This window comes from Ursus americanus, chromosome 3 (genome assembly GCF_024610735.1).
Source record: "Ursus americanus isolate L20-20 chromosome 3, mUrsAme1.1.p, whole genome shotgun sequence".
Lineage (NCBI taxonomy): Eukaryota > Metazoa > Chordata > Mammalia > Carnivora > Ursidae > Ursus > Ursus americanus.
The window spans coordinates 50,568,220-50,580,359 of NC_142129.1; the positions used below are offsets into that span (position 1 = coordinate 50,568,220).

General features: G+C 39.0%; 1 protein-coding gene across 9 annotated transcripts in view; it reads right to left on the bottom strand.

Moving 5' to 3' along the window:
• Positions 1–3,477: 3,477 nt before the first annotated feature.
• CCDC126 (coiled-coil domain containing 126) overlaps positions 3,478–12,140 on the bottom strand; it is a 52,027-nt gene continuing 43,364 nt past the window's right edge. For all 9 annotated transcript variants that reach the window (XM_045793028.2, XM_045793027.2, XM_087860970.1 and 6 more), the window contains one exon: positions 3,478–10,988. In XM_045793028.2, the coding sequence (XP_045648984.1) occupies positions 10,804–10,988 (185 nt within the window). In that variant the 3' untranslated portion in view covers positions 3,478–10,803. The remainder of the gene's footprint in view (positions 10,989–12,140) is intronic.

A 12,140-nucleotide genomic window follows, 5' to 3' on the forward strand; every position in this document is an offset into this window, starting at 1 on the left:
GTGATGATAATGTTCTAATAGGAGTTTTGGGGGGGGGGGGGAACGCCTGGATGGCTCAGTCAATTAAGCATCTGCCTTCGGCTCAGGTCATGATCTCAGGGTCCTGGGATTGAGCCCCACATTGGGCTCCCCACTCAGCAGGGAGTCTGCTTGTCCCTCTCCCTCTGCTCCTCCCCCCAACCCTGCTCGTGCTCTCTCTCTCCCTCTCTCTTAAACAAATAAATAAAATCCTTTAAAAAAAAATAGGAGTTTGGGTAGCAGGTTAATGCATTTGTTGAAACTCAGCTAATGTACACCTAACATCTGTGCATTATATTATATATAAATCTTACACCCAATGAAAAAACTTTAAATATTGAACTCTAGCTAATGATATGCATGTTAAAGTACCTCAGGGGAAGTGTGCTGATAACTGTAATTCGTTTCAAAAAGCATAAACAACATGGATTCATAGACAGATGTGGTAAAGTATAACAAAAAATGATAAAATCTAGACGCTGGACATATTATTTCAACCTTTCTGCAGGTTTGAAATGTTCACAATAAAATGTTAAAAACAAAGTTAAAACTCTGTTGCTTTTTTTGAAGCAGGTCCAGTGAGGACACTTTCTCCAAGTACATATATTAAGGAGCAAGCAAGCAAAATTTGTAGAAAGAAAGGGACTTGTCACAGGAAATTAACATAAAGTTTCATTCCTTTTAAGCGATACGTATAATTAGAACTCAGGATAATGTGTACAGTTCTTAGCATGGCTTAAAAACATTAGTTGATAGTCATAATTTGATAGTGCCATTTGTTTTCTATAAAAAATGAGAAAATCATTAGTTTCATAGTAGCTGGTCTATAAAGAGAAATTTGACCAAGGATCTCCTAGAACATGACTTGAATTTATCAGTAAAGCAGGTGTATTTTAGTTTCTTCTAATTATCTCTCTAAGCTGGGGGTAAAAAAAAAAAAAATCCTATATGGCTTTTCCAGTATAGCATTTTATTTTTTTCCTTGCTGCTAGCAGCAAACATAGAATTCTGTACTAACTATTTTTCTTATTAAATCAAGCAAAATGAGAACAGCACCATTTAAATTATAATCTGCATAATTATGCTGTTTTGGTGGCTTTAAAATTTTTTTTAACCTCAACTTACCTAAGAAATACATTTTACAGCTTGATTCAGGAAACACACACTCACAAAAATCCGAATCAAAAGTTTCAACGAACATTTACCCTTATTACTTATTATAGAATCTGATATTTCAATTTTTTTATTCCATTACTTCAAAATGCTGGTCACAACCCACTGATTTGATATCATATCTTCCTAATGAATCATAACCTATCATTTGAAACATTGTACTACGTAGTCCTTACAGTTTTTTGGAAAGTAAGTCCTGGATAGAGACTGCATTGTGATATAGCCTAGGAATTGTAGAAATATGAAATATCTTTTTATTGCTTACTGGGTGCTAGTCCACCTACTCCTCTTCTCATGTTAAATTAACAAATACATACTGAACACCATTTTGTACAAGGCCTCAGGCTAGTAACTTGAGATGAACCACCTAATCATTCTTTTATATATTTTCTTCTTAAGAACTCACAGGGTTTGAGACACACTCTATTGTACCAAAGCCCATGGGGTCACATAGGACAGCATCATCGATGTTTTGGAGTTAGATGCACTGAATCAGAAATTACATATTTGCCAAAAGTCATACTGTCAAAGCAATGGAAGATAAGAAGCAAGTTTTTTCAACTTCGACTTTAAAAAATCTAAAGTATTTTGGGGCGCCTGGGTGGCTCAGTTGCTAAGCGTCTGCCTTCGGCTCAGGGCGTGATCCCGGCGTTATGGGATCGAGCCCCACATCAGGCTTCTCTGCTAGGAGCCTGCTTCTTCCTCTCCCACTCCCCCTGCGTGTGTTGTCTCTCTCTGTCAGATAAATAAATAAAATCTTTAAAAAAAAAGTCTAAAGTATTTTAAAACAGTCAACTTCAAAATAATATTTTCTTTATTAAAATACATAATGATTCTTTACACAGAAATAACTAGGATAAAAGGTTTGATAACATCCTACTTAAATTACGCCCATCTATCACAATATATTGTATATTTACTACATGCCAGATACTGTCCACTCAACACTTTTAGACTGAACCTCCCAGTTCGGATTTGAAGAAAAGAGCGAAAAGGGAGGTTTTCCCCCCTTTTCAAACTCATGAAGATGAAAACTTATCATTCTAGAAATAGGGGGCAGAGCAGCCAGGTGCTGGGGACCTGACAGTCTCTGAACGTAGAGAAAAGCCTCCTGCTTTAGAAGGAGTGGTGAGGGAAGGCTTCTGTGGAGGTGGTGTTTCAGCTTAGACTTAAAGACAGCCACTCATGCAAAGAGCTGAGAGACGAGCATTCCAGACAGAGGCAAGAGCATAAATGACTGACCGAATGCTGAAACAGAGCCCACAGGTGATATGAGATCCCACAGAAGAAGGATCAATCCTTTGAGGTTGGGAACCAGAAACCTAGAATCCTAAGGAGGTAAAACGAGAGAGCACATCAGAGAAAAGGACCAGGCATTCCAGGCAAGGAAATGGAAAGGAACAAATCTGGACTGTGTGATGGAAAACAGGGCAGTCACACCTGACAAGAGGAAACAATAGGACTGTTTCATGGCCGTGACCAGTTCTGGGCTGGGCTTCATCAGTTTGGAATTCCAACATTACCTTCTAAGATGGCAAGAGCGCTCCAGCTGCGCGTAGAGTGGGAACACCGTTCCCATGTGGCCAGCACTCGGGCAAGAAATACTAGTTATTTTGGCTTTGCAGAAGCAAAGCAAAATACTTTCCTTCTGGCCTGAGTTGTGAAGAAACGAATTCTCCCCACTTTGGCACCAGTGGCACAAGCGTAGACTCCCGGAAGACAGGGGTGGAAGGTGTAGCTTAAATCTTCCTGGGGGTAAAAGAAGGATCCAAGGCCGTCATTTCCCTGGTGAAGTTAACTGAGCCCTAATCAACAATAAGAACAATTGCCTCCTTTTAGAGTTGTGGCCTCGGCTTCCTTTTTAGCCTCAGGAAAACTTTATCATTCTAGAAACAGGGCAGAGCCGCTACTCCTGTGGTCTCTCAGCCCCTGAGATGAGACTGTGTCAGAAAAGTCACTCATTTGAATCAGAGAAAGAGCTGCTTTTCATCTGCTCTTCACCATGGTTATTTAGCACTGTATTGAAACCCAATATTGTTTTTAGTACGTGATTTTAGGGAAGAAGATAAAAAGAACTAAGTCATGCAGAGAGACAGAAAGTGATTTTATCTTAAAATTCTCAAGAATTATACCACTTTCCCTAGGAGACTTTAATTCCAAATGCCACTTAGTTATTTTCCAAAGCAGAAAATGACAGCAGCCTGTCTGAGGAGAAAAAGAGAACAAACCACATTAATATATCAAAACCACCTCCCCAACCCCACCACCACCACCACCCCCACCCCCTGCCAACTTATACCTGCCTTCCTCCTGCAACTGTTTCTTTGCCTGGAAGCTAAAAGGAGAAGGATATTTGTAGCTAAAAGGCACTCTTAACAGTTAGCAATAAGCAGTCTTTACATTCTTTACATTTTTAAATACATCAGGTTCCGGGGAAGACCAAGCAGCTGCCCTTTTATTATATGGAGCAAGTAAATGCTAAAAACAAGGATTTCCAGGTCACTTTTTACCTCACTGGTCTATAGAGAGGTCGTTTCCAGTCTGATGACCAGTGTGTGGAGTGGACCAGAAAGAAAAGAGGTGGATCCAGAGCTTCTGCAATTTAAAATGCTCTCAAGGGGCGCCTGGGTGGCACAGCGGTTAAGCGTCTGCCTTCGGCTCAGGGCGTGATCCCGGCGTTATGGGATCGAGCCCCACATCAGGCTCCTCTGCTATGAGCCTGCTTCTTCCTCTCCCACTCCCCCTGCTTGTGTTCCCTCTCTCGCTGGCTGTCTCTATCTCTAATAAATAAATAAAATCTTTAAAAATAAAAAAAATAAAATAAAATGCTCTCAAATCTTGGGGCGCCTGGGTGTGCAATAGATTGAGTGTCCGACTCTTGGTTTCGGCTCAGGTCATGACCTCAGGGTCTTGAGATCAAGCTTCACGTTGGGCTCCATGCTCAGCACCGAGTTTGCTTAAGATTCTCTCTCCCTCTTCCTTGACCCCATTCCCACCAAATAAATAAATAAATATTTTTAAAATAAAATAAAATGCTCTCAAAGCAACAGGCAAGCTTCGGAGAAATGGCCAGATGTTTTTAAGGCTTTGTTAATATTTTAGAAAACTCAAGAGATACTATGTGAAACTCTTAAATCAGACACTATCATTATTGAGACAATCTTGGGCTTCCTCCAGAGTCATCAAATGGTCCATCTGTAAACCTAAGGAGTTTACAAAGAGGAAAACAGACCAAGAGAGTGGTGTTGAATCCCACTCTGTCTGGCCTCTAAGGAACTGGAAAATGATAGAAATATTTTGGCCCCACAAAAATCCCTAACCTAAGCCTTGTGAATAAAATCTTAGCGCTAGATTTTACGGTGACAGAGAACTGCTGTAGGTGAGTTGATGGTGCCCTGAATCCCACGCTGGGCTCAAGAAATGGCCCTGAGGGTAGACTGAGAAGATTCTGTTCGCCCTGGAAAAATCTGCATAAGCCAATCCTTCCCTTCCCTTTATTGCAAGATTGGATGTGAGAGACACTATCGTGGCAGGCTCATTTATAAACTCCCAAATACAATAGCCTGGTACTCCCAGCCAGTTCCCCAGGAATGGATTCACCTATGAATTCCAAGCCCTGGCCAACCTGGGCATCAGGATCCTGGGTGGTGGGCTACCATCAAGGCCAGGGCGCCAAATGCATATTGTGTGATGCCCTGCAGACTCTGCGCTCGCTGCTCACCCAGACCTTTAGGAGCAAAGTAAGGAGTGGAGAGAGAAGCAGATCTCTCTTTTGAATCAAAGAAGAGGAATTCCTACGTGCTAGGAACAAGATGGAGTGTACTTAAGCCAAGATTAGAAGAACAGAGGGTAAGACATGGTGGTCAAGAGCACAATCTCTGGAGACAGACCCTTTTGGGTTTGAATCTCTGTTGTATGGTCTGTAAGATCTGTGACCAGAGCCCCCATATCCAGTTTCTCTGCACCATAGTCCCTTATCTAGAAAACGAGGGTAATAGAACCTCACAAAGTTGTTTTGAAGATCAAACATGATACTGTACATGAAAAGCACTGTACAGGGCACAGTCCTTGGTAGATGCTCAATAATTATGACCATAATGATCCCATTAAATGGGGGCATTATTAAAAACAGATCTCCAAATCCTTCCTGCTATAAAGCTTTCCTCCCAGAGCACATTCCAGTTTTGAATAGTTTTCTTTTTTTTTTTAAGATTTTATTTATTTATTTGAGAGAGAGAGCATGAGCTGGCAGGAGAAGCACAGAGAGAGGGAGAAGCAGGCTCCCCACTGAGCAGGGAGCCGGACATGGGGCTCTATCCCAGGACCCTGGGATCATGATCTGAGCTGAAGGCAGACACTTAACCGGCTGAGCCACCCAGACGCCCCTTGAATAGTTTTAATATAAGAGGTGTAGAGCTTCCACCAGGAGGCAGACCAGTGGCCCCTTACCTGGCAGAGGTCCCCTTTCTATGCTCTCCTGCTTCAATCATCCACTCAAGTCTTTTGGACTGAAACTCCCAATTGAGATTCAAAGAAAAGAGTAAAAGGGAATTTTTTCTCTCCTTTTCAAAGTCATGAAGATGAGAAACAAATAAGCCAACAAACAAAAACATTTATGTCAAAACTGAACATAACCTAATGTTATGTATAAATTCCCAAACACCAGTGGCTCGAAATGTTTTGTTCCCTGAAGCCTTGATACCATCTCTACCATGATACTCTCCCACCTAAAAAGACTCCTCAGAACCTTAGTTTATTTCTTTGCCTGAAAAATTGGTAAATAGTAAAGAAAGGGTGGGTAGGTGGATGAATTAAGCACCTGAGAAAGTTAAACGAAAAACGATTTACTCAAATGAACAATGCTGCTTATCAACAATTAGAAGCAATGTGAAGTTATCCTTGACCTAAGGAAGGACTCAAAGGAGGTCCTAAAGTCATTCTGGAAGTACATTTGGAAGATACAGACATTGGTAAGACCTAAAAACCATTAATTTTTAGAAAAATCTTCATAGCCTATCTTCCTTACTTAAATACAGACTAATATTACTGAGCCAAAGGTGCAAAATGACAAACTTGATCTGATTAAGCACAAGTCTGTCAACGGACCAATCACCTCCCAGCTCTCTTACCAAATTATGGATTGGTGACTCTACATTTTATTCCCCGTCTTTTTCCTACTCTGCAAAACGCTTCTAGCCTGGTGTGTATGATCTAAAACAAGGTCTGAGGATGATCAGCCATTTTGGTTTTCCATCCTTGTAATTCTATACAAGTGGAGCTATTTCACCACTTTATTTTGTCTCCCCCAAATGGCTATTAATCACACTTTACTGGATCCCCCACTACCACCTAAAACAATGACAGCATGGAATAATGGCAAGAGAACAACCTCTAGATGTGTCCCATACCTAGGTCTCAATCCTTCGCTTGCAAGCAAAATGTCTAATAATTAAGGGAAAGACGCATCAGCTGTGATAGAGCCACACAGCAGAAGAGCCATGAAAGTTATATACTTACTAACTTGGAAAGAAGTTCTTACATTATACAGAAAGAATGTCTGGTATAATTTTTAAAAATATAAATAAAGGTATAGATGCACAAAGCAAAAGGTGTAGAATGGCTTAGTAACTACTTTTAACAAATACTTCTCAGGCACTTAGTATGTGCCAGACACCGTTGCACACGCCCAGATTGTATCAGTGAACAAAATGAAGTCCCCGTCTTCACAGAGCCTAGATTCTAAGACGCATCGGAAAAAACACAATACAGTAATATACGATTTAATGTTAGGTATATCACAACTATGAAGAAAAGTACAACAGTAATAAGAGTGCTAAAGACATGCTAATTTAGGTAGATGGTCAGAGACAACTTCCCTTAAAAAGTAACACCTGAATATGGGGGGGGGGGGGGCATGAAAATGTCTGAGAATGAGAGTTGCAAATAGAGGAATATCAAGTTTCAAGTTGCTGAGGCAAAAGCATGTGTGTATGTCCTGAGAAGAGAAAGTCAATATGGCTGAAGAGGAATTAAGGAGGAGGGTAGTTAGAGATGAAGTTAGGAGGCAGACAGGAGCAAATTAGGGTTTTTCAGGCCACAGTGAAAATGCTCGATTTTATTTTAAGTAGAAATGGTAAGACAATAGAGAGTGTGGGCAGGAGAGAGGAGATTCACATTTATATACGAAAATGTCAACAGCAGTTATCTGTAGACAGAAAAATTTCAGATTTGTCCCCCCACTTTGGTTTTCTGTATTTATTCTCATTTTCATATTCATTTCTTTCTCTCCTCTCTAGCTCATTAGCTCTCTCAAAAGATGAACTCTACCATTACCCCAACCAAAAGTTAAGAATCATTCAGGGACTTCCATTATTTAAAAAATGGTTTCAGGGGCACCTGGGTGGCTTGGGGCGCCTGGGTGGCTCAGTCAGTTAGGCATCTGCCTTCGGCTCAGGTCATGATCTCAGGATCCTGGATCGAGTCCTGCATAGGGCTCCCTGCTTGGCAGGGAGCCTGCTTCTCCCTCTGCCTCTGCCTACCTCTCCTCCTGCCTGTGCTCTCTCTCTGTCAAATAAATAAATAAAATCTTTTTTAAAAAATGGTTTCAATTCACTCATTCATTCATTCATTCATTCATGTCTCTTTCATTAATTCATGTCCCCTTTTCAAGTAAACACTTCTCTAAAAAAGGGGGGGGGGACTATAACTGTATCAATAGCTATTCAGCTGAAAGTGTTCGGTTAAAAACATAACACTGTTTGCAATTAATCCAAACATACAAGTCAGAGGTTCCTATGTAAGCTATTAACACTTTAGCCTTTTGAGACAGAATTAAGTAAGACGAGGCAGATTCTATAAATTCAAAAGAAGGAAGAACGTGGTGTCACTAAAAAGGCAGATCCGAGGGGCGCTTAGGTGATGCAGACCATTGAGCGCCCAACTCTTGGTTTAGGCTCAGGTCATTATCTCACACCCCTCTTCCTCCCCACGTGCATGTATGCGCACTCTCTCTTTCTCTCTCTCTCTAATAAATAAATAAATCTTTTTAAAGAAAAAGCAGACCTGAGCCTCTATACTCTACCCAACTCCACAGTCAAGGTCCTCAGTTATTTCTTGAAGATAAATGAGACTCAAGTTACCGTTAACTATATGAAATAATGTTTAAATTACTTTTTATTTTTGCCAGTATACTGCTTAAAGATATTCTGAAATAACCCAAATGAACTCTGAAATAAATTTGAAAGTTTTTAGTATGTTTAGTGATACCCTCTGTGCTGAGGTCCTGATTAATTAAGATTAACTGAAAATATAAATACTATGATATGACTCTTAAAAACTCAACATTAGGGGCACCTTGGTGGCTCAGCAGGTTAAGTGTCTGACTCTTGTCCTGAGATCATGCCCCACGTCAGCCTCCGTACTCAGTGGGGAGTCTGCTTGAGGGTTCGTTCTCTCCCTCTCCCTCTGCCCCTCCCCTCCTCAAATAAACAAATAAATCTTAAAAAAAAGAAAAAGGAAAATTGCCTTGCTCATGACAAGAGAGTCTGAGTTCAGGAATTGATGGAACCAAGACTGGGGATTATGATCAGAGTGGTTCTCACATTTACACCCTTAAGTTAAAGTTTACTGTTGAGTTTTTTATCTTTTTAAAGATTTATTTATTTATTTTAGAGAGAAAGAGAGCACGAGTAGGAGGCACAGAGGAAGAGACAGAATCTCAAGCAGACTCCACACTGAGCGTGGAGCCAGATGCAGGGCCCAATTTCACAACCCTGAGGATCCCAGGACCCCAAGATCATGACCCAAGCCAAAACCAAGAGTTGGCCACCTAACAGACTGAGACACCCAGGTATTCCTTCGTTGTGTTCTTTCAAAAAAGGCATCTGCAGTTGATAGAACAAAACCCCAAATTATCTAAGATTCCTTTCAGTCATTTACCACTTATTAAATGTACAACCACTATTAAAGGGAAAAACTTATAACACTTTGTGAGTACAAATAATATATTTTATTTCATCCCTGAAAACAAAAACAAAAAACAAAAATGTCCACATCTAATAAGACTGAACAATTATTCCAAACTTCACCTGGCAATGGTATGTAATTAATTTCTTCACATAAAGATAGAGTATACAGAAAAGAGTTTAGAAAGCTACCTTTCATGAAACAATATTTTCTCATACTTATTTTAATAAAGCATTATAATTATTGCTACTATGTGTGGTAGCATATTATAATAACGAACAATACAATATCCAAAACTAAATTCAATATAGCCTAAATCTAGAAGCTAGCTGCACTTCAGCAGTTATTATAGAGAATAAATACTACGAAATATAGGGCACCATACGGCAATTAAATTTGCTACAAAGGAAATTTAAATAAAGGTGTACTTTGCTCTATCCTAGAATTACCCATGATTAGGATTTCTTGTGCTATATACAATAGCTGTTTTCCTGAAAAGAGAGTCAATCTTCATAACTTAAATTATATTTTAAATGTTCTTAATCGTTTTTAACTGGTCATTATATAAAATGAATACCTAATGTATCTGTTACACAAATCCACAATTCCATAAAGCCAGATACTCTCACATAATGTCAATATTTTCCAAGCAATTTAATGCAGCACAAATACCTTTATTATATACACCTGGCTAAAGACCTTAAGCACCCAGTCTCACAAACATCTTAGTCTCCCCTTACACTGCCAACAAAACAAAAGCAAAAATTACCCAAATAAGGAAATAATGTGCTTTCCACCTAACACACTCAAAGGATTTAACTTTCAAATTAATATTCATGTATGTGAAAAATCATGAATTAATACTTTACTTATTTTTAACCTCATCATAAAAATATCTTCTATTCTTCAGAATATATGTAAGAAAATGTTATGTATGAGACTAGAGATTATTATTTATGTTATTTAATTGTCTCGATGTTTAGAATAGGTTACGGACAGTGGCTATTAACCATTTCAAGATTACACCCTTACAAATGTAATTTTTCAAAATATACAATAATTAACCTCCAGTTATTCTGAAGGATAGTGCAAATGAAGACATTCTTTGGGTCATGATTTCAAAACCTTATTTTCAACATCATACTTCCTTTCCCTGCTCATAATCTGAGTAACAAAATATAGTACTGGAAGTAAGCACATTTACTAATAACATTAGTCTAACAGTTAAACCTACTGAGAACAAATGACAAAATGACTCAATAACAATATCCTCCACTTGTCTAAAAAACATGTGATATATTTAAATAAATATTTTATAGAAATGAACCCATGTCTTTCAGTGTTTTTGTTCCACCTTGATCTCAAACACAAAAGATTTATAAAGATCACCTACCTGCTTACTACCATCAACCATGTCACCAAATTCCCTTTAAGGATATAGTACAGCATTGAGGAGACTTGCCTGAAAGCAAACAATAACTTTTAAAATTATGTACAGAATTAGAGTTCTGTGAATCCAGCATATTCCTCAGAAATGCGTGGGGCTTTTATTGTACAGTATTACTCTATCCTAGCCAGCAACTGAAAAGCTTTCTGCCATAGGACATGACCCACGGTGGATGTAGCCGCACAGGTGATCTTCAACTGCTATCTAATGCTGCCCGACGCGTTGATCCTTTTATTTGTGGTGACTGGCACCAGGTTTCCACCAGTGCCATTGGTAGTGTTGGTCGCCGAACCGTTCACAACAATATAGTCGACCTTGTTCTCCAGCTTTACCAAGCGTTGTAAAATGTCATCTAAAAGGACAGCAATTGTTCTTTTTAGATCCGCTAGGGGAAAAAAATCAGAATAAACTGGGTTAAACACTGATAGAGCACTTCATATTTGTATTTTCCTAGTATGAGCAGGGGAGGGAAAGTGAAACATTACTGAGTCATCAGAGAGAAAATATACTAGAGACAAAGTGCTCATACTACACATAGGAAAAAACCTAAGTATTTTAATCAATAGCATCACATATAGAGCTTCCCAAAGGAATTTCAGAGTTATAAATATGAAACTCACTTTTCTAGTGCAATAAAACACATTTAAAGTCTGGTTCGAAACTGTATTCCCTTGTAAGGAACCCCATTTACCTTGAGTTTCTGAAGCAGTTTGTAAAGACACCTGTAAAAACCAGGTGAGCTAAGTAAGAAATTCAATGAAATGCCGAAACAAGAAACCTGGATCCCCCAGAGGCTGAAGTGTGTGTGTGAGTGCGGGAGCCTAGGATTCAGGGCAGATGCCAGGAAACTGATTAGTGCGACAGAGATCCTAGCAGTGGTACTGACTTAAATTTCTTCCAAAATGACAGGGGAGTTTCTATCTTTTTGGGAGGTTAAGGGGTTTCAATAGGATTTACCTGGAAAGAATGAAATTATGACTCTTCCTTAGAATTATGTTTTTCAAGCTTCTCAAAGATACCTAGTACATATGAGGTACTCAGTAAGTGGCAACTAATATTGTTATTTTTTGCTGGTCCCAAACCAAAAAAGCAACTCAAGCCCTAACAAACATCTAACAATTGTTAAGTTTGCTGACAGTTCTGTAACAAAGAGATCAGAAAAAGCACAAGCAAAATAAAAAACAGATAAATTGGACTTCATCAAAATTTAAAACTTTTGGCCATCAAAGAACATTATCCAGAAACTGAAAATAACAAGCAGAATGGAAGACAATATTTGCAAATTATGTATCTGACAAGGGCTTAATCTCAAAAGCATATAAAGAACCCCTAAATTAAACAACAAAAGGATGAGCAACCCAATTTTTTAAGTGAGCAAAGAACTTGAAAAGACATTTCCCCAAATAAGATATGCAAATGGATAATAAGCACAAGAAGAGATACCCAACATCACAATGCGATACCACTTCAACTTACTAGGACGGCTAGAATCAAAGAAAGGGAAAAACAGTACAGGGTACTGGAACAAAAATAGAAA